This window comes from Aspergillus nidulans, chromosome VIII, assembly GCF_000011425.1.
Source record: "Aspergillus nidulans FGSC A4 chromosome VIII".
In the NCBI taxonomy this organism is placed as follows: Eukaryota; Fungi; Ascomycota; class Eurotiomycetes; order Eurotiales; family Aspergillaceae; genus Aspergillus; species Aspergillus nidulans.
This window is the reverse complement of record NC_066264.1, coordinates 1,938,444-1,958,604: the sequence shown is the minus strand read 5'-3', so window position 1 is coordinate 1,958,604 and position 20,161 is coordinate 1,938,444. Positions and strand designations below refer to the sequence as shown.

Below are 20,161 nucleotides of genomic sequence, written 5' to 3'. Positions count from 1 at the left end.
GAGTTTTCTGGTCCCTGAGGCTATCCTCCGTAATCCGTCACATCGCTCGACCTTCCTGGGCAGGCAGAGATTGGTGTCAGTATAGCCAAAGGATATCTTATCGCAATCATCCGAGGTACACGATGCCTACGGTCTCAGCGATGGTGTCGCGGTACTGCTTTCCAGCGGCATCGGCCAATTTCAGGACCGCTTTAACTCCAGCAATTGCACCCATGAAAACAAGACTAGATTTCTATAGGCATCCCAAGTCGTTCTTGGGCACTGAATCGTCTATGAGACTCACAAAGTCCAAGCCTTTAAGGAAATGGATGCCGTCTGGAGCTTGGGACTGTCATATGCATGTTACAGACAGGAAATATCCTGTCGTCGCAGGGGCTGCATACCAAACGAGACCAGGCCAAGGGATTGACGATGCCATGGCCTTCGAGTCAACTCTGCGAATCAAGAACGTCGTCCTGGTTCAACCATCCATCTACGGAACCGACAATTCGTGTCTTCTCGACGCCCTTCGGCGCGTTGGACCTTCCCGCGGGCGAGGCGTGGTCGATATAGACCCGCGCGAAACCAAAGTGTCAACCTTGCGAGAATGGCACTCACTAGGTGTGCGCGGTGTGCGGGTTAACTTCATGTCCAAAGGTGTCACCCCCGTTCATCAACAACTAGACGATGCGCTCTCGAAGAGAGCGCGGCTCATCCGAGACCTGGGCTGGATGATTCAGGTGCACACGCCCATGAGCACGATGCCTCACCTTGAAGAGATAATCCCCAAGCTCGGAGTTAAGGTCTGCATTGACCACTTCGGGTGCCCGGATCTGCCCAAGTTAAAATGGGATCAGGGGGCATATTTCGACCCGTATCTCCTCCGCGGTTTCCCATCGCTAATGAACCTGCTCCAAGGGGGCCTTACATGGGTGAAGATATCCGCTCCGTATCGCTTCAGCAAGGATGAAAAGCTCCGCGATATGGATGTTCTAGCTCGAGAGTTCATACGCGAGGCGCCTACCCGAGTGGTTTATGCAACAGACTGGCCGCATACTAGATTTCGCAACGTTGACATTGAACCTTTTACGGAAATGTGTCTTCGACGATGTGGCTCATGGGCCGTAGCGAAGAGGGTGTTTCGATACAATACGGAGGAATTAATGGATTGTCGACTCAATATCTAGCCACTTCCAACCTCTAACGGATCATCGATAAAGGCCAAACCCCTGTTCTTCTGATCCTCGGAACCGCCACGGCAGCCACAATATCGCTCCTACTTGTCAACGCCATCACCAACCTCAGTCGTGCAGATAACCTTCGGTCCCTACGCAAACAGCAATTAGCCGTTCCTTCTCTCTTACCGCGAGCACAAGAACCGAGGGACTCACAATCGAATAGCAGCACTTTGGCGTCCCACCCTTGGGACATGTCTTCACGAAGTCTTCATCACTCGAGACATCAATACCTACCCGCCAGCAACATTAGCACTCGCCCTTATACAGTTCCAACTTCGTGTATAAGCAAAACAAGACAATTCGCATATAATACGAGAGCGGATGATACGCACAATTGACTCCCTCAAACGAGACCTTGGAGTCCCGCGCCGGAACAAATCCCTCACAGCAGTATGGGACTTGGAGGAATTTGGCGTCCAGAGCTAGAGGGCAGAAGTACGGTCGTCCGGCCATTGTTGGCCCGGCTAGGGACAGCGCGAGGATGGCAGCAGCGGAGGTGGAAAGATGCATAGTTGCTGTTTTCTTTCACTTCGTTCCGTGTAGTATGTGAAGGTTGTTTGATATTGAATTGGGAGTGGCTTGGCAGGATAGAGCAAGAGATATCGATGCGGAAGGGAAAGAAGCGAGAATAGGTATACCACAGTGTGGTTGGTATATTAGGAAGGGTGCGGGCAGAGTTGAATGCGGAATGTAGATCCTGAATTTTCTCTAGGTGGAGGTGCCTTGCTTGATTAGAAGAAGCGCGCATCTACGTACTAGGTACGTGTCGGCAGGGATGAAGCGAAGTCCCTGACAGCGACGGTTGTGTAGCTTTATCCCTTACATTTCTATAATGTTCAGGCTTGGGTTTCTGACAGCATCTTGCGGGCGGCATACCGCATAAGGTCCTCCAGCCGTCTAGGTCAGATTTCTGTTTATTTACTTTAAACCATTAACTAAGGGAATTGGACATAGGATTTATGAAAGTCAGGCTGCTATGAGTTCTATCCAAAAGGCACAGTAATAATGCTAAGTGAAGCATGTTACACGCATATCATAGGCAAGGGACTAAGCTAGTTTTACCCTCGTAGGCGCCGTAAGCTCCAAGTTGGTTTCAATGACCTGCTTCTGGTTGTGCCGCCCAGCCCCGGCAGTCGTTGTCTGACCAAGCAAAATAACACTCTCAATCTTAACAGGGACATCGTGGATAAATTGCCCCTTGATGTAGAGAACACCACTGCGGTACTCGAACTCAATGTTGGCAGTGTCAGTCTGCTCGAGCGAGTCTCCATCGTCTAAATACAGGCTTCCAGAAGCTGTCCCATCGATGCCAGAAGCAATGATAAGCTGGAAGCCCTTTTTGCGGAGCTCGGTGGTTGTCATCGCACCAGAGGAGCGGATGGGGACGATATTGCCGCCACGGATGTGAATGGGGATATGGGTGATGTTGATATTGGACAGAATGATATTCGCGCCCTGACCCTGGATTACGGCGCCGGTGTACCAATCGTAGAAGATATCCTTGGGAAAATATGCATTGACGGATGTCGAGTTTTTCTCGGTGACGGGGGAGATAAGAATGGCGTCGCCGTAGAAAAACTGCAGGTCGATTGCGAAGGTATTTTTGTCCTCTGGGTACAGGTAGAATAAGGGCTGCAGGAAGGGCTCACCGGTTTTGCTCTGGCGGTGGAAGGCAGTGTAAACGTAGTCGAGGAGCTGGTACCGGATGTTGATGGCCTTGGTCGCGGATTCAGTTACCGATTCCCAGTAGTAGTACTCCTGGGGGATGTTGCCAATCTCGTTATGGTTACGGTAGAAGGTGTAGAAGGCTCCAAGTGATGCCCAGCGCGCACAGAGCTCTTCTGTGGTGTTTGAACCGAAGCCGCAGACATCAGCTCCTACCATGGGAATCTGGAACATCGAGGCGAAGGCCAGGACCTGGGCGATCGAGGCGCGGTACAACTTCCAAGTGCTGAGATTGTCACCGAGCCTATATAGCGTTAGTGCTAGGTCGAGTCCATAGTAAAGATGTCTCGAACCAATGCCCAACATGTGCTCCGGCACCTGCGTACGTGCTGCGAGTGATGATTAAGGGTCTGACGTCGGGACGGCGTTGCTGCATTGCTATGCGAGAGGCCGAGCTCATCACTAAACAACAAGTCAGACAAACTAACAATTGCATAGTAAGCTGACTTACTGGTTCCATAGAGATTATGGGTGTCGTATTCAACGTAACCTCCTGCGTGGCCAATGTTGGTTTGAATAGTGTTCTGGCTAAGAGCTCCAGCCGCATTCTTAATTGAGTAAGGGGGGCTGAGGAGGTTGCGGCCAGGCAGCCCAAGCTTATCACCATGTGCTCTTTTCGAGAGTCTCTTCGAAGAGCCTGGCTGGAAGTCATCCGGGAATCCAGGCAACGGACGAGGGTTACTGGGCCGGACAGCGGGTGGTGCGGGTGGAAGATCGTTCTCAATAGAGTATCTTTCCGGGTCGGTGCAGGGAAAGGTGCACATATTTGCGGCCTCGTTCATGTCGATCCACAGGCCGTCAATGTCGATACCGGTTTCAGGATCGAAGAACTTATTGAACTCCCCGTTCCAATAGTCTTGAATGGCTGGATGGAACCAATCAGGGTAGACAGTTACACCAGGCCACACAGCACCTGGACATGAGTTAGCTCTCTCTTTATGTCAATAAACACTGACCGCCATAGATTGGCTTGTGTACCTTTGTACAGACTACCGTTCTGCGTCTTGAGGAATATATCCTGCTCAACTCCCCTCCGATAGCCCGGGTTGTCTAACACATGTCAATGATGGTTTCCGGGTAATCCTCATGGAGGCTTACCACTCGTGCTTACGGCGGGATCAACCATGACAATATAATGCTGATTATGGTCATGAAGGTAATCCACAAGCTCCCGCATTTTGCCAAGTGGGAATCTTTCCGGGTCGAGGGTGAACACTCTTCTCAGCTCCATATAGTCAATGTCGGTCCACATGGTCTCTAGTGGGATTCCAGCTTGGCTATAATTATACACCACTTCAGCCACTTCATAAACATCTCTATAACCGTACTTGCATTGATGAAACTATGTCTGGTCAGCGGCAAAATTCATCCCAGCTATAAAGATGCCCGGATGCGCGTCGGAGAGGAAAACATACACCAAAGGTCCAGTAGCTCTGCATGGCTGGAAGCCCAACAACTTTCGCGTACTGGGTACTAGCTTCCTTGGGAGTCGAACCGGTGAAGAAATAGAAATCAAGTACGCCTCCCAGTATATTGTACTCAAGATACTGCTTGCCATCCAGTGTCTTATTGATTTTGATGTCCATACCATTCGAATTTGCTAAGAAGACACCGTGGGTTCCAGCACTCCCACGATGGTCGTAGTACACAGGGTGAGCACCGTACAGATTGCTGTGGCTCGGTACGCCGTAGGAATCACGATTCCATAGGGTACGGGTGTAATTGTTCGTTTCCAATCGGAGCGAATCGGTATGCTCTCCGAGGCCATATAGATGAGGGTCATTTGGTAACCAGGTGCGAAGATTCAGATACTGTGATTGGAAGATCAGGTTGGATGCAGAGGTATCGAAAAGCACATCTCCATTCCTAGACACGGTGAACGAGAAAGGCTCTTCCACATAATCGAACTTCAGAGCAGAATCCTTCTCAGTGCCATTGCCATTGCCAACCCGAGGCAGAACAGACTCAGGAACTTGGTACACCTGTTCATTGGCATCATAGATCATGACGTGGAGGCGTTCGTCTTGAAGCCAATTAGCAGAGACCAAGGACTATCCATCCTCATAAACACTCACCCGTTTGGTACTCCACTAAGAGCTTCAGGTCCTTCAAATCGGTGCCATACGTGTCGCACGGTTTGCCTGCGAGTGTCAAATCCGCAGTGAAAGTGTGGCTGTTATGTTTAGCGTGCGATGCCTTATATCCAGGACAAATTTGGCTGTTCGCCCTGGGCCCAATGACGGCGGCGCCGACTAGCGGCAGGAAAAGTAGAAATCCCAACATCTTGAGATTTGGAAGATAAGTCGAGTTCCTTAGGAGGAATCGACAAAGTGGGTGAACACCGCAGTTAAAATATCCGCAACCAGATGGCACGAGTGACAATAGAGCACAGTCAACATGCGCAGTGGATCGACTGCGCCATATGTTTGAGCGAGACCGGAATGAAGAGAGGCTTGCATGGTTCCGGATATCAATTGGACTCGCTATGCAAGGGATCCGCGCTCAAGACCCGCCCCGAACAGAGCTTCGGAAGTTCATTCCCCGTAAGCTGGCGTAATTGTACGGGACACCGAGGCGTGGGACATGGTTGCCGGCAATTGTCATCAACAGAGTTGAACGGAGGATGAAGCCATGGCCAATTGCGATAAGATGACTCTTTCCCCCGCTTTGTGGAGAGTCTGTGGCTCGGTCAAATATCGGGCATCGGTTCAGTAACGGGCTTCAAAGCCGATGATAGTATGCAGATCTCCAGCTTTAGTGCTGTAACATGCCACCACGTTATGGATACAGTCCGGCCGAGCTGGATGTCTTTGCTCAGGATGCTAGGCCTCTGGGGCCTGAAAGTTCTCTCGGACACCTCATGGCAGGGCCAAGCACTCAGAAGTCTGAAGAACCCGAAAAACGGCTTCAAAAAGAGCTTATTTTGGCATATTTAGTGGTGATATTGACTGGACTGCGGCAACATACTCTCCAAAGGTTAGCACCTTCCAATAACGGATAGACAAATAGATACATGTCATACCGGTTATGTAGTGAAGCGGGCGGCTGGTCAGACGAAGCAAACATTGGACACATCGCGAGTCTGCCTGGCTCTAGTATATTTGCGACAAGACGACGGCTTATATATGGTGTGGCTGATTGCTCATCGCATAGCTTCAGTTATATTCTCCGGATGTCGAAATGATGGCGAACTAAGTGACAGATGAGTTGCAGGAAAGGAGGAACGAGGAGGTGACCTCGGGAGAAGAACCTTGGGAGGTCGCTCATCCCGGTCATTCTTGACCGCTCCTTCCACATACATATGATCGAGCAGAGAAAGAAAACAGATATTAGAATGAATTTCTACCTGCATCTCTATATTCTCACAGCCTGCATGCATCTCTAGGGAAATGGTCATAAAACATCAACAATGTTCATTATCGCAATGCACAAACAAACCAGTTAGCCAACATCATACGCCGTCCGTCAAACAAAAGTAAAGACAATCATGGCAATGGCGACGCGCCAGATCTGAAACCCCCGATATTTCTCCATCAACGTTAATTTTTCTGACCAGCGGAGGCAGCTTCGACGTCAGCAGTCGAACTCATAATCTGGACCTTAATGGCTCCTGTCTTGGGGTTTGCCGCCGTCTCAAAAGCCTTGAGCGCGTCTTCCAGTGCGTAGCGGTGGGTAACTAGCTTCTGAAGGTTGATCACACCATTCTTTACGAGACGGATGGCTCGGGGCCAGGTGTTGCAGTACCGGTATTGGTACTGGAGATCAATCTCCTGAGTGCTCAGGCGCATAAATGGAATCTTCATCTCATTCTTGCCGACTCCAATCACGAACACCTTGCCGCCGAATTTGACGCTCCAGATGGCAGATGCAACACTGCTTTCAACTCCAGTGCACTCAAGGGCGATACGGGGCCTCAAAGCATCGGGGCCGGCTCCCTGACCGTCGTTGAACGCATTGATGATACCCTCTGCAGTCTCTTCGGCGGAGAAACCGATCTCCACCTTGTAGGTGCGGACCTCAGGCACGAGTTCTTTAGCGAACTTCAAGCGACCTTCATCGATATCAGTGATGACCAGTGGAGTTGCACCCGCAGCGCGCGCGCTGAGCAGGGTGATGAGACCGATAGGACCGGCGCCAGTGATCAGACAAGGGTCGCCTAGACGGAGACCGCTGCGCTCGACGGCAGCTAGTGACACACTGAGAGGTTCCAACAAAGCACCATCCTCATAGCTCATATCGCCAATCTTGTGGCACCAAACTGCGGGGTGATTGACGTAACGTCGCAGCAGGCCATCCACTGGTGGTGTCGACAGGAAGGCGACTTTCTCACAGCCGTTGTAGCGACCAGTCAGGCATGGCTCGCATGCATTGCAAATAACGTTGGGTTCGATCGCAACTCGATCTCCAACTTTGAGTGAAGTAACATCCGGCGCGACCGCGATAACGTCTCCAGCCGACTCGTGACCTAGAATATGGTCCCCCGTGACGATCATGGGACCAATGCATCCTGCATGCCAAAAGTGCACGTCGGATCTGTATTGGCGGAGCCAGTTGTCAGCCGGGACAAGGCCAAAGCGACAGAGGTTGGCGACCTAGCAACTTACCCGCAGATTCCGGTACTGCGCACTTCGATGGTCACTTCTCCAGGCTTGAGGCTTTCACCACTCTTCACCTCTTCGAGGGTCGGCTTGGACTCGGCCACCCACAGGTCATGTTTGGGGTTGGTGAAAACCCCAATGTTGGGCTTCTCGAGAACGGTCGCGGTAGCCATGTTTCAATCAGGAGAGTCCGCGGTTGGAGGAGTTGAAAACACGCAGACCGAAGAACGAGAGCGAGGAGAGGTGAAGAGAGTAAAGGTTGGGAGATCTAAGTTGGGGTACAACCAGATTAAATACCTGCCCCTCCATGTTGTACGGGTGTTATTTTTCCACGACACCAATGATGATGAATAGTAGATCATGCGGACAGAAGATGCTCCAGAGAGGCAAGCATTGCCCAGTCAGAACTTATCCATTGGATGATAAATGTGTGGAGGAGAACTATCGTGGCATCTAGAGGGGCCCGCCACTATGGCCTTTTATCCGGACTTCGATGCGGGGTCCCCTTGTTGGTTTCAGGAGTCCCTAAAAGCCCTTATCCCGGTCAGATCTTTAGTGACTGGAGGTATAACTCTTGTATATGATGACGGTCTCTTCCAATGAGTGATGGCCTTTCATTACCCTTCAACTTCCCTGATGTTTTGGGGTTGCTACAAGATCTGACTCGTTGCAGATGACTGGAATTCATCCGTAATCAAGGGCGCACCTGACAAGGTATTTCCAAAGAAAAAAATTTTCTACAAAGCAATATTCAGGGGCAAGCTTCAGTAAGGCTATCTCGGTTGATAATAAGGAATGATAAGTGGAAGGACGAAGTTGGTATGACTTCATGGTTGATGGTCTAGTAGATCTAGAAGTGGCCTCGGTTAATTGCATGCAGAGTGCGGTATATTAGCCTCTTTACCGTCCAGTTTCCCCATCCGCACAGGCATAAATAAGCACAACGGCCCAGTCCCATTTTTTGTTGCTTTCGGTACGGCAGACACATAGATACGTACCAGAAATTGAGGAAATCTGCCTTGCTTACATCGGTAATTCTCCGGTGGCACTCAGTCATCTTTTATTCTTTGGTGGAGAATCCTCCATCTACATACCTGCACTATCAGTATCAGGATAACTCGGATTTCTGCAAAGCCTGCCAAGCTGCTTAAGATGCACATAAATATATATATATATATACAAGTTATTACTCCATCAGCTAGTAATGCATCTGAAGGCTCTCAACGGTTCCTCGAAATGCCCTCTCTGGACCTGAAACAGCTTTCAGCCATCAATTATTTAGCAACTGCAGATGACGCTACGCATAAAAAACTGCAATTGACATTGAAACCAGCTAGGCTCAGCACCTGGTATCCATACCGGCCTCGCAGTGTGCAAGAAATCAGATACGTCATGATTTGCCGAAGACGTAGGATTCTTCGGAGCCTGCACGGTCAGTTATGGAAGCTGCTATATTTCATGAAATCGGCGGCTCCCTAGATTAACATCAAATACCAGCCTATTGCAGTCTTTGAACTAAGGCTTTGCTAGTGTTAAGCTTATCTTAGCTGAAACCCGGTTCTTTCCTTACATCGTAACAGCGACGTAAGGGTATATGAACCTACCGACTACTTATGGATCGAAGTTTGCCATGTGGACAAGAGAAGCATGACCAAACCTGAACCTCTCATAGCGAAGCAAGCGATCCTTGATTCCCGGAAATAGAGTTCATTAATGGTGTCTTTGGTCGTCCAAGTGCAGTCCACATTCGACTTCTAGGTTGCAAGTCTGGTACAACAATTGACCTGTTGACAGAGAATGGGCGTGCTTGAACGAAGGGTCGTATTAGATGGGGAGCGGATATTGCGCTCTGCACCTATCTGCAATGCTGGCATTGGGAGAAATGCTACTTGCAAGTCTGGGTCCCGTGAAATGGACGATACCCTCTGTTAGGGTTATTAGAAAGGAGACATTGCGTCTGAGTTCTACAGTATTGTTATTGATGCGCTGAGAGATAGAACAAACCTTGTTCAAGGGTGACAGTTGCTTGATCGCACTTGTAATTAGGTGACTATTATCAAGAATGAACTGGCGGCACGCAATCCAGTGGGCAATAAAAGCGAACCGTGAGAGGCGCAATGCAGCTGTTTCCTCGGACTGCAGGACCTCCAAGGCAGACCAGCAAATTTATTTGGAGAAAGATCAAATGATTGACTCGAAGCAACTAAAGAAATATAGCATGAACCCCCTGCTGAAGGTCAGTTTGATGCAAAACACTATAGTGTGATCGAGAATGCGACTGACAGATAGAACCAGAGCAAAAGACTGAGTAAACAGCATCAGGGCCTTAGTTGGGAGACTTACGATGTCTTGTCTTCCTGATTCGGCCATGTTAGTAATAAGTTTTTCCATGTAATAAAGGTAAACAGTGAATATCTCTGAAAGTCTTCACATGGTTGCTCACGAACCAGAAAGAACAAGAAAACGTGAGGCTCGTGGAGAAGCAAGCCCGGTGGTAAGGATGCTGTCACGTGATGCGATGTGGGCGAATTCCCTGAACTTCCCGAGCTTCAAATCTCAGATTCTAGTCCTGCAATTGCGCGACGGCTCTTGACCAACCCGCCATTGGACCTCTTTGTTTCTTGCCTGCGACTTCCCAGGTCTGCACTCTCATTTCTCTCTTCTCTCTCTTCCAGTGGTTATCAAGATGCCTGCCACGGCGACCCGTGCCGTGCTGCGGCAATCGCAGTTCCTGACCCGGACCGCGGTCAGACACTCTTCTTCCACATCTCAAGCCACTTCTAAGGCTACTGAGACTGCCTCTTCTACCGCCTCAAAGGCGCAGCAGGGTCTCTCTCGTGTCTCTTCCTCTGCCGGTCCTGCGATCTCGAACGCTGCCCAGGGCCTCGGCAACACCCTGAAGAAAGTTGGTGGAAGAACCGGAAAAGTCGTCTCCTTCATTGAATGTGAGTGAAACTCCGGGATATTAACTTCCACGTCTGCGGTTTCAATTCTACACCTTTGTGACTGGTTTTCATGGCGTAACGACGAATTGGCCCTCCTTGGATTCCTGAAGGGGTCATGCCTGGGCCATGTTCATCAAACACATAAAAGCGGATTTGCTGACTCGTTGTTCTATAATCACAGCCATGATACCCCCTACTATTTACTACTCCAGGGTTGGCCTTGAACTTGGCAAGCTGGTGTTCCGTGGACAGAACATGACTCCTCCGTAAGCGCACCCGCCATGGCATGTCAGTCGTCAACATCAACCATCCCACTAATCCTATCTTAGGAGCTCTGCTACCTTCCAGTCATACTTCCAGCCTCTGATCAATGCTCTTCGCAACCCTGCTTCCCTTCAGAACGCCAACTTCTCGCCCCAAAATATCCTAGCCCGTGTCCGCAACGCGAACAAGAAGGAAATCGCCCTGGCCGGTGTTACCGCTGCGGAGGTCATCGGATTCTTTACAGTCGGAGAGATCATCGGTCGTTTCAACATCGTTGGCTACCGGGGTGAGGCTGGCCACGGACACCACTAGATCGATCGCATGCAATATATCTGACCTGTCTTTTATTTCCGCTATATCTTTCCTTTGTGAGCTGTACTATGTATGATAGACGATGGAATTAAACTATTGTCTGGGTTAAAATTACCTATATGATTATTTCATGTCTGCTGTTGCATATCTTAAGCCTGGTTTATAAATCATGGTGCAATGTTCCTCGAATAGTAAGAAGCAGCGAGCACGAGAACACTCAGCATGTACCATATCTATGAATAATACTCGGGCTCAATACAACAGCATCCTTGCATAATTACGTACTAGACACTGATCTTATCGAGACCTTCATGGCACGTTCCAGTTTGCCGTATACTGGCCGGTGTGGAATTGCGGCGACTTGATCGTTCCGCGATCTGATTGGTCCGTGCAGTTAGAATTCTGGTCCCAACTTTTTTTTCTGTAAGTTTCCAAATGCCAACAACTTAATCAAGCCTTAGCTCGACCAAAATCGCCGTCTACAAAGACAGATAAACCACATGCGTCAATATGGACGCCTTTAAACTGTTGACTCGATCAACTAAATTGAAGTCTGCTACCACCCAGTCTTCGACTCTCCCGTCTACGGGAAAAGCAGCAAACCCGCAACTATTCCGCGGTGCTGCAGCAGAGAAGCTCGAGAAGGGGAGTGGCAAGAAGAGAAAAAGGGCCCATGCTGCAGATGATGAAGCAGTAGTCAATGAGGATGCGCTGAACCTGGATTTCTTCAGCCAGGGCAGAAGCTCTATTCCGAAGAGCTCGGATGCCGCAACGACAAAGGGATCTGGCGCGCCAGCAGGTCAGGAGGGAGCCTCTGAATCGGACTCGGATGCCGATGACGAGCCAATGGATGAAGTTCAGCGCCGAACGATTTTGAATGCTCATAAGATCAAGGTCACTGATATGCGTGACTTAGAAGAGCTCGCACCCGCCCAGGTTCAAAGTGAAGAGCCAAAGAAGAAGAAGAAGCGCAAGCAGCAGGAGGAGGCAGAGAAGCAGCAGCCTCAGACTCTTAGTAAAAAGGAGCAGAAGAAGGCGCGGCGCTTGTTTCCGCAGCCCCTTGTGTCATTCAAGGAGCTACGCTCGAAGTACAAAATCTCGCGACGGCTGGCGGAGAATATTGCCGAGCAGGGATTCACTGTTCCAACTGAGGTTCAGCTGGGGAGTCTTCCTTTGCTTTTGGGAAATAGCGCAGTCCCGGGGGGGAGTTCTGATTCTACGAGCGCCACTGAGCCGGATCTTCTGGTGGTTGCACCAACTGGAAGCGGGAAAACGCTTTCCTTTATGATCCCTGTGATCAATAAGATTGTTCGGCATCACCATACGCATCCAGAAGAGCGTGGCATCTTTGCCGTCGTTGTCGCCCCGACAAAGGAGCTCGCTAGCCAGATTGTCAACGAGGGGAGGAAGCTGGCACTTGGAACAGGTGTAAAGGTAACGCTGATGAAGAAGGGGATGCGGGTAGTGGAACGTGAGAACGAAGATGAAGATGTCCTAGATGAGAGTAATTCAGAATCATCAGAATCTGAGAGCGACGAAAGGACTCCCAACAACAAGAACAAGGGACCCGTTCCTATTACCAAAAGTGACATTCTTGTTTCAACACCCTTGCAACTAGTCAATGCGCTCTCCGACAACAAGACGAAGCCTCTCGCAACCCTACCATTGGTAAGGAACTTGGTTCTGGATGAAGCCGATGTCTTGTTAGATCCCTTGTTTCGTGACCAGACATTGGACATCTGGCGCTCCTGCACTCATCCAGAGCTCCGTGCCAGCCTTTGGTCCGCGACTATGGGTTCTAGCATCGAGGACATGGCCAAGACAACGATCAAAGAGCGAAAGCTGTCTTTGCCGCAAACCAAGTCATACCCCCTACTTCGACTTGTCGTCGGCTTAAAAGACTCCGCTATTCCGAATATTAAGCACAAGCTAGTCTACGCCGCCACAGAGCAAGGAAAGCTCCTCGGTCTCAGACAGCTCATCCACCCCACAGCTGCGACAACATCAGATGTCCGTCTTCGACCACCCTTCCTTATATTCACACAGACAATTCCTCGAGCTATTGCGTTACATTCTGAACTTCTTTACGACATTCCTCCTGAGGCCGGTGGCTCTGCGCGAATCGCAGTGCTTCATTCGGACTTATCGGATACACAGAGATCAGACATCATGAAAGGCTTCCGTAAAGGCGAGATTTGGATCCTTGTCACGACGGATTTACTCGCCCGTGGTGTTGACTTCCGCGGTATAAATGGGGTTGTCAACTACGATATCCCTAATTCCCCAGCTGTCTACGTTCACAGGGTTGGACGGACCGGGAGAGCTGGTCGCGAGGGTGGCGTCGCAGTGACCTACTACACAAAAGAGGACATTCCTTATGTCAAGAGCATCGCCAACATCATCGATGTCAGTGAAAAGCTACGAGGAGAAAACGGTGAACGATCAGTGCAGAAATGGCTACTAGATGCATTGCCAGATCTCAGCAAGAAGAACAAGAAGGAATTAAAGAAGCACGGCGTCAAGGCTAGGCAAACGGGTCTCAAGGGTGCCACGGATGAAAAGGAGCAACGCCGGACGAGAATCAGTACCAAGAGCGGGTTCGATCGCCGAAAAGAATACAACAAGAAGATGATGATTGCCGCCAGCCAGAAGAAAACACAAGCCCGAAAGAACGGAGCTGATTCCGACAGTGCTGGTGACGACGACGACGAAGACGGCTGGAACGGCTTAGATGATTAATATCAAACCTGTACAACATCTGCTACTAAGATTCCCAAACCCAGCAAATGGATATTTCTATCACTCTTTAGATTTCACCCTGCACTCTATGACCCTCCCGTCTGATTACTGTCAGCCGGAACCGTTCCAACCAATGTCCTCTTCAACTTAACCGGCACAGCAACTACATCATCCCCCAGAACTCGCTGTAAATCATCCCCATCCCTATCTAAATAAACAGCCCAACTCCACCGCCCCTCCGCATCCTTCTCTTTGACCGCATAAAACCCCCAGTTCCGCTCCAAGATAATTGTCATCTCATTATCCGTCCAGTCCCATGGCGCAGGAACATGCTCGCAGCTCTGCGTCCGATTCCCGTATTTGAGCTCATGCGTCTCTTTGTCGCAGTATATCCAATTCAGCATTGGTGGGTTATCCTGTATCGTAGATACGAGGCCCAGTCCGCGTTTGAGGTCCTTCATGTGGTCGGGCTCCGGGTAATCAATATAAAATGCTTGCCCTGTATGGGACTCGACTTTGCGTTTAGCCGGATTGGGGTCGTCGATGTACACCTATCTTCCAGTATCTTGGTTAATGACGGTCTGGAGCGGAAGACGCGGCAATGATTGCAATTTATGTACCTTGTTGTTCCGCAATACAACCCTCTTCTCATCTAGCTCATCTGCCTCCTCGACATCTTCCGTACATACCACATCCGTATAGAACTTCGCCATGCGCTTTTCATCGTCTTGCCGTGCGTTCTGCTTGCGCTGTTCGCTACACCCGAGCGCAATGCCTGTCACCGTGGGAATTGCCGTTATTGCTAGTAGGCCAATTACCATCTTGTTGTAGCGATATTCTGCTTGTTTGTTCGTAGGCGGGCCCAGATGTATAGTTGGGTCAAATCTGCCGATTATATTGTTGGTGTAAGTATACGAACAGAAGATATAAAGACAGAATGGTAGAGCCTCAGAAACTGTTTGCTTAATAGAGATATGCCATATAAACTGAGGTTCTCGTGGTCGATTAGATTCGAGGTCGTACCTGAACCATGTTTGACTACGTCATCCTGCATGGGGTCGCACGTGAGCGGAGGTTGAGATTGACAATGACAGTGTTGATGTTGTTCTGGAACACAAATAGCATAGTCTACTTATTGGGTAATATTATTCCAAGAACATTGCATGAATTAAGCGTGCTATGCAACTCGACTGAAAAACATCTAAGACACGATCTAGATGTAGTCTACTTCTATCAACGGTGATCTAAGGATCTATCGTCGCTCGTTTAACTTTACCTTCGTGACGTCGTGATTGATGGCATGAGGAACCCCGCACATATTCCAAGATGTGAATGTCGACAAAGCTAGAGCTTCTCGCTCCAACCCCAGACAGACCACCAGCATCGCACCGCAACTGCATCTCCATTTGCAGTCTCCCAATCATCGTATCCCGTCTCCTCGCCCTCTTGGACGACCGCCAACCCAACTCTCCCCAGTCGCTGCCTGAGTTCCTGCACCTGTGGCAGATATGCGTCCCGCAGAGGCATCTCGAGCACGACGCGGGCATCGAGACCCCGACTTAGCCAAATAGCTACAGTATCAGCCAGCAACCGTGGATGCTCTGGGGAATAAAGAGGATCCGCTGCCAGAATTAAATCGTACTGTTCTTCAGCGGTTGGAAGCATAGCGGGCGAATCAGACCAATCCAGTACCCCGGTTGTGACAGTCGCAGCGGTTCTGTTAAGAAGCTCAACGTTAAGAGCCGCGTTGTAGGCCAGGTTTGGCACTATTTCCGGAAGATCTGTGAGGTGAATTTTTGCCGAGTTGCCGCGTAGAGCAGCAAATGAAAGGCCGACCAGGCCGGTACCTGCGCCTAACTCGAGTGCTCGAAGGGTCCGGTCAGAGTTAAGTGTTGGACCGGTTGATGTAGAGGGAACGAGTTGTGAGGTAGAATCAAGGATGGTGTGGAGGCGCCGAGAAAGGAGATAGGATGAAACCCATGTTTTCATGCCTAGGTTGTCGGCAGTCAACGAGGGCTCGTGGAGGGTCAGTGTGAGCTCTTCGCCCGATGATGTGGGAACCGCAAAAACACGGGACATCGCCGGCATCGCTGTGAGTAAGTCAGTCTCCAATTGCTGTTGTTTGATCGTCAGCTATCATTCCTATATAGTACATACCCGTTCGGCCAGACCGTTCACTGAGACGCGCAGCTGCAGCATCCCATATGGCTTCCCGCAACTCATCGGTATCTAGCCAGGAAAGGGGGCTCGCAATGATGGACGTCAGATATCGGGTCAGTCCGGTGGATTCGACTGTCTGGCGTTTGACTGATTCATGAGGACTGACGCCGAAATTTCGCGGTTTGATCCTTAACAGGTCTAGGGTTTGAAGAAGTTCGGTGCCGGAAGGCTTCGTATAGATCTGGGGAAGGTCCAGTACTGCGAGACGCTTATCAGTCCATTCGGCCCACAAATGTCCATCCGGAGGACATGACATTGGTAGACAAACCGTGGAGAGGCTTCTCGGGCTCTGCCGTTATCATGTTGAGCGGCGAGAGGTCAACTAGATTGAATGGGTAAGATCCTCAACAGCAGGGAGCGGGGTCCAGGCATTCTTCTTATACAAGTTCGTGCCTGTGGCGACTGGCGAACCGCTATCTCAAATTCAGGCACGCAGAAAAAAAGCAGAAAAAAGGCGTAATCGCCCAAAAAGGATAGGCTCGTTTCCGCTGTTGTGCGGGTTGACTCCACTCAGGCCCAAGAGATAAGACAACCCAAAACTATACAAGTAGATAAATAGGCATCGCTATGGTATCGAACTCCAAAACGCCATCCCTATGCTTTACATGGCTAACTCTTTACTCCAGTGTTGACTTGAATCCCTGGTACGCCGACTCGATGTCAAACGAAAGCTCCCGGGCTTGCTCTTCGCTCAGCTCTTCGGTCGCCCGCATCTGATTCAATGTGATCAGCCATTGAATAATCTTTCCTCTGTTTTCGAAATCTGCATCCGTCACCTTGTTGACTGACTGGATGACTTCAGAGAGCAGCGGGTGAAGTGCGTCTTTAGAGACCATGTTCAGTTTGAGTGCATCGAGGAAGGTGATGAAGTTCTCCGTAGCCGTCAGAATTAGACTACCAGATGTGCCGCCAGCAGATCCAGTTGTTCCGGGAGCTTTGTTGGTCGAAGGACCACTGTGTGAGGCCTGTTCGACTGTCGCGGGCATTCCTATACGAAGACGTTCGGTGGCACGTGGACATTCGAGCTGTTGAGAGAAAGATAATCAGTATAGCACCAAGCTCACAAACCATGAGACTTACATCCCATGTCCGCTTGAATGTCTCTAGGTCGACAAATGCCCTGGCAACAGTGTCGTCACCCAGGCTGGATTTGTATTGCTTCAAAAGTCGAGTACATGTTTCAGTGTATTCGGCTTCTGTGACAACATCCTTGATATAGGCTTTCTCTAGTCCATCAAGCGTCACTATAATACTGTAGATCTCAGCTAGGGACTCGTAAAGGTCGCGCTCAGCTGAGCTTGAGGCGAGTTTCACTTCCTGGCGATTCGATTAGTTATCGGCCCCGCTCAAGAGTCCCGCTTAAGATATACCTCATCTAAATTGATGGACGCAGACCTAGTTGTATTAGGAGTATAGCTGTATGGAGTAGGAGCATAAGCCAGAGGCCGCTGAGCGTACATTTTGGTAAGTACTAATAAGATCGATATGATCACCAGCGTCAAGAAGCGGGGAGAGGAGAGCTCTCTGTGAAAAGGCCGAAGGCGGTCACCCGATCTGTCGAGCGGCAGCCCGTGCCTATTTTCTGCCGCCCAAGAGATTTTTTTGAGGATTTTACTCTTCCTGAACTTATTCACAATTACTGGGGATTTGTTCCTGTGACAACAGATTTTCAAGAATTGTTTGACCCTACCGACCGGTGGGAATAAACTGCCACCATGGCCGGAAGCCAAAAAAAATCTACCAAGAAGTTCGAGAAGAAACACTTGAAGGATGTACTCGAACGACGAAAGGCGGCCGCAAAGATCAAGCAACGAAACCAGCTGAAAGAGAAACGGAAATCGGACAACACCAAGTCACGAGCTGAGAGGAAGGATGATTCCGAGGATGATGCCGAGCAAGTCAAGAAACAGAACGCCTTTGCCGAGATGAACGTGGACGACTTCTTCGCTGGAGGATTTGACATTGCAGACCCTGCTGCCAACAAGAAGAAGGTCAAGAAGGACGTCAGCCCGAAAATTGGGAAGCGAAAGCGATCGGAAACTCAGGAAGAAGAGGAGGAAGAGTTGAGCAGCGGAGACGAGGATTTTGCAGAGTCTCAAGATGGTGACGGAGGGTCAGAAGCCAGCGAGCTTGACGACGCTGAAACTCATAAGAAAGATATCGAGGCCCTTAAAGAGAAGGACCCGGAATTCTACAAATATCTCCAGGAGAACGATGCCGAGCTGCTCGAATTCGGTGACCTTGCAGAGGTTGACGCGCTGAGCGAAGGAGAGGACGAGCAGGACGAGGAGCCGGCTAAGAAGAAGAAAAAGGCAGCAAAGGAGGAGGAACCGGCTTCTAACCTAACGGTTGCATCGGTGCAGAAATGGCAGAAGCTCATGGAAGAACAGCACTCTATTCGCGCAATGCGACAGGCAGTGCTCGCCTTCCGTGCCGCGGCGTATCTCGACGACCCAGATGCCCAGGAGCAAAAGTACTCCATCTCTGACTCAAACGTGTACCACCAAGTCCTTGTCACGGCACTTAACAATGTTCCCAAGGTTCTTTCGCATCATCTTCCTGTCAAGGAGACCGCGTCTGGCAAAGTTCGGGTTTCACTAGACTCAAAGAAGTTCAAGACTCTCACCCCCCTCATCAAGTCGCACACCTCCTCTGTCCAGAAGATGCTTGCGAACCTCTCCGACGAGCAAACCCTCAAGCTGACGCTCTCTTCGATCGAACCCATGCTTCCCTACCTCCTGCAATTCCGCAAGCTTCTCAAGGTCCTTATCAAGACCATCGTCGGCATCTGGGCCGATGCTTCTACCACAGAAGCAACACGAATTGTCGGCTTCCTCCTCCTACGCCGTCTAATGGTCATCGGTGACTCGGGACTCAAGGAATCCGTCCTCAAGGCCTCCTACGAAGGCGTCGTCAAGGGCAGTCGCAATACAACAGTCCACACACTCCCTGGCGTCAACTTGATGAAAAATTCCGCTGCCGAACTCTGGGGCATTGACCAAAACGTCTCGTACACAACCGGCTTCAACTTCATCCGCCAGCTCGCCATGCATCTCCGCAGCAGCATCACAAACACCTCCAAGGAAAGCTACAAGACCATCTACAACTGGCAGTACGTGCACAGTCTGGACTTCTGGTCCCGCGTCCTCTCGCAACACTGCGATGGCCTCGTCGAGGCCAAAATTGGCAAACAGTCCGCCCTCCGCCCCCTCATCTACCCAGTTGTCCAGATCACTCTTGGCGCCAGCCGCCTCATTCCCACAGCTCAATACCTCCCACTCCGTTTCCAGCTCACGCGCTCGCTGCTTCGTCTTTCTCGCGCTTCAGGCACATACATCCCGCTCGCCCCCCTCCTCCTCGAACCCCTGAATCTCACCGAACTTCGCAAAGCCCCTAAACAAGCTACTCTGCGACCGCTCGACTTTACGACAACAATCCGCGCGCCTAAATCCTACCTCCGCACCCGGGTGTACCAGGATGGCGCCGCCGAGCAAATCGCCGAATTGCTGTCTGAATTCTTCGTCCTCTGGAGCAAACACATTTCCTTTCCGGAACTGAGCGTCCCTATCGTTGTTGCTCTCAAGCGCTGGTTGAAACAGGTTTCATCTCGGTCTGGCGGCAACCGGAATCAGAAATTAAATCAAATGATCCTCTTGCTTGTGCAGAAGGTCGAGGCGAATGCGAAGTGGATTGAGGAAAGGAGAGCGCATGTTACATTTGCGCCGAGGAACAAGACGGAGGTCGAGGCTTTCCTCAAGGATGTAGACTGGGAGAGTACGCCGTTGGGTGCATTTGTAAAGGTGCAGAGGAAGCTGAGGGAGGAAAAGGCGGCTCTTCTTGAGGAGGGCCGGCGAGAGGAGGAGAAGAGGAGGCAGGAGGAGAGGGATGGCGGGGATGATGTTGTTATGGATGATGTGGCTAGTGAGAACGATCACAGTGGGGACGATGAGGAGGAGGAAGAGGAGGAAGAGGAGGAAGAGGAGGAAGAGGAAGAGGAGGAAGAGGAGGAGATTTCAGAGGAAGAAGAGGACGATGACTGAGTGTCTATTCTAGTGTACCTTTTTCATGCTACACAGTATCATACCTGCGCTTGTCGTGATATTTTTCTATAAATATCGCCGGTCGTGTTGTTATTGCTCAT

The 20,161-nt window shown here is 50.3% G+C and overlaps 10 protein-coding genes across 10 annotated transcripts, besides 1 other annotated feature; 4 read left to right on the top strand and 6 right to left on the bottom strand.

The window, feature by feature from the left end:
• Nucleotides 1-20,161: part of a sequence feature (contig 1.14 1606..364334(-1)) that runs on past both edges of the window.
• ANIA_00939 (putative TIM barrel metal-dependent hydrolase) lies at nucleotides 123-1,166 on the top strand (the record flags this gene model as incomplete). Its single annotated transcript, XM_653451.1, has 2 exons — nucleotides 123-151; nucleotides 239-1,166. 2 exons carry the CDS (start codon nucleotides 123-125, stop codon nucleotides 1,164-1,166), a joined length of 957 nt encoding a protein of 318 aa, XP_658543.1.
• On the bottom strand, nucleotides 1,256-1,727 carry ANIA_00940 (uncharacterized protein; the record flags this gene model as incomplete). The annotated part of the gene is made up of 3 exons (XM_653452.1): nucleotides 1,256-1,306; nucleotides 1,371-1,447; nucleotides 1,550-1,727. 3 exons carry the CDS (start codon nucleotides 1,725-1,727, stop codon nucleotides 1,256-1,258), a joined length of 306 nt encoding a protein of 101 aa, XP_658544.1.
• Nucleotides 2,265-5,225, bottom strand: agdC (protein agdE; the record flags this gene model as incomplete). The annotated part of the gene is made up of 6 exons (XM_653453.1): nucleotides 2,265-3,186; nucleotides 3,269-3,344; nucleotides 3,394-3,855; nucleotides 4,041-4,284; nucleotides 4,358-4,965; nucleotides 5,018-5,225. 6 exons carry the CDS (start codon nucleotides 5,223-5,225, stop codon nucleotides 2,265-2,267), a joined length of 2,520 nt encoding a protein of 839 aa, XP_658545.1.
• ANIA_00942 (L-arabinitol 4-dehydrogenase ladA) lies at nucleotides 6,280-7,766 on the bottom strand. Its single transcript, XM_653454.2, has 2 exons — nucleotides 7,547-7,766; nucleotides 6,280-7,475 (listed from the first exon to the last, which is right to left on the bottom strand). The coding sequence occupies exons 1-2, from the start codon at nucleotides 7,711-7,713 to the stop codon at nucleotides 6,482-6,484; spliced, it is 1,161 nt and encodes a 386-aa protein (XP_658546.1). The 5' UTR covers nucleotides 7,714-7,766; the 3' UTR covers nucleotides 6,280-6,481.
• On the top strand, nucleotides 10,124-11,181 carry ANIA_00943 (F1F0 ATP synthase subunit g). The gene is made up of 3 exons (XM_653455.2): nucleotides 10,124-10,485; nucleotides 10,667-10,751; nucleotides 10,815-11,181. Exons 1-3 carry the CDS (start codon nucleotides 10,227-10,229, stop codon nucleotides 11,059-11,061), a joined length of 591 nt encoding a protein of 196 aa, XP_658547.1. The 5' UTR covers nucleotides 10,124-10,226; the 3' UTR covers nucleotides 11,062-11,181.
• Nucleotides 11,572-13,800, top strand: rok1 (RNA-dependent ATPase ROK1; the record flags this gene model as incomplete). Its single annotated transcript, XM_653456.1, has 1 exon — nucleotides 11,572-13,800. The coding sequence occupies one exon, from the start codon at nucleotides 11,572-11,574 to the stop codon at nucleotides 13,798-13,800; it is 2,229 nt and encodes a 742-aa protein (XP_658548.1).
• ANIA_10135 (uncharacterized protein) lies at nucleotides 13,829-14,925 on the bottom strand (the record flags this gene model as incomplete). The annotated part of the gene is made up of 3 exons (XM_050613273.1): nucleotides 13,829-14,351; nucleotides 14,421-14,755; nucleotides 14,865-14,925. 3 exons carry the CDS (start codon nucleotides 14,923-14,925, stop codon nucleotides 13,887-13,889), a joined length of 861 nt encoding a protein of 286 aa, XP_050469102.1. The 3' UTR covers nucleotides 13,829-13,886.
• On the bottom strand, nucleotides 15,145-16,276 carry ANIA_10134 (S-adenosylmethionine-dependent methyltransferase; the record flags this gene model as incomplete). The annotated part of the gene is made up of 2 exons (XM_050613272.1): nucleotides 15,145-15,890; nucleotides 15,958-16,276. The coding sequence occupies 2 exons, from the start codon at nucleotides 16,274-16,276 to the stop codon at nucleotides 15,145-15,147; spliced, it is 1,065 nt and encodes a 354-aa protein (XP_050469101.1).
• Nucleotides 16,638-17,480, bottom strand: ANIA_10129 (ESCRT-I subunit protein VPS28; the record flags this gene model as incomplete). Its single annotated transcript, XM_653457.2, has 3 exons — nucleotides 16,638-17,045; nucleotides 17,101-17,337; nucleotides 17,391-17,480. The coding sequence occupies 3 exons, from the start codon at nucleotides 17,478-17,480 to the stop codon at nucleotides 16,638-16,640; spliced, it is 735 nt and encodes a 244-aa protein (XP_658549.2).
• Nucleotides 17,736-20,060, top strand: ANIA_00946 (mRNA-binding ribosome synthesis protein NOC2; the record flags this gene model as incomplete). The annotated part of the gene is made up of 1 exon (XM_653458.1): nucleotides 17,736-20,060. One exon carries the CDS (start codon nucleotides 17,736-17,738, stop codon nucleotides 20,058-20,060), a length of 2,325 nt encoding a protein of 774 aa, XP_658550.1.

Bases quoted from the DNA above. Each gene is read 5' to 3' on its own strand.
- ANIA_00943 (XM_653455.2), top strand. From the start codon at position 10,227: ATGCCTGCCACGGCGACCCGTGCCGTGCTGCGGCAATCGCAGTTCCTG. The intron at 10,486-10,666 runs GTGAGTGAAACT...CTATAATCACAG, and splicing joins AGTCGTCTCCTTCATTGAAT to CCATGATACCCCCTACTATT. The intron at 10,752-10,814 runs GTAAGCGCACCC...ATCCTATCTTAG, and splicing joins GGACAGAACATGACTCCTCC to GAGCTCTGCTACCTTCCAGT.
- ANIA_00942 (XM_653454.2), bottom strand. From the start codon at position 7,713: ATGGCTACCGCGACCGTTCTCGAGAAGCCCAACATTGGGGTTTTCACC. The intron at 7,476-7,546 runs GTAAGTTGCTAG...CCGCCAATACAG, and splicing joins CGCAGTACCGGAATCTGCGG to ATCCGACGTGCACTTTTGGC.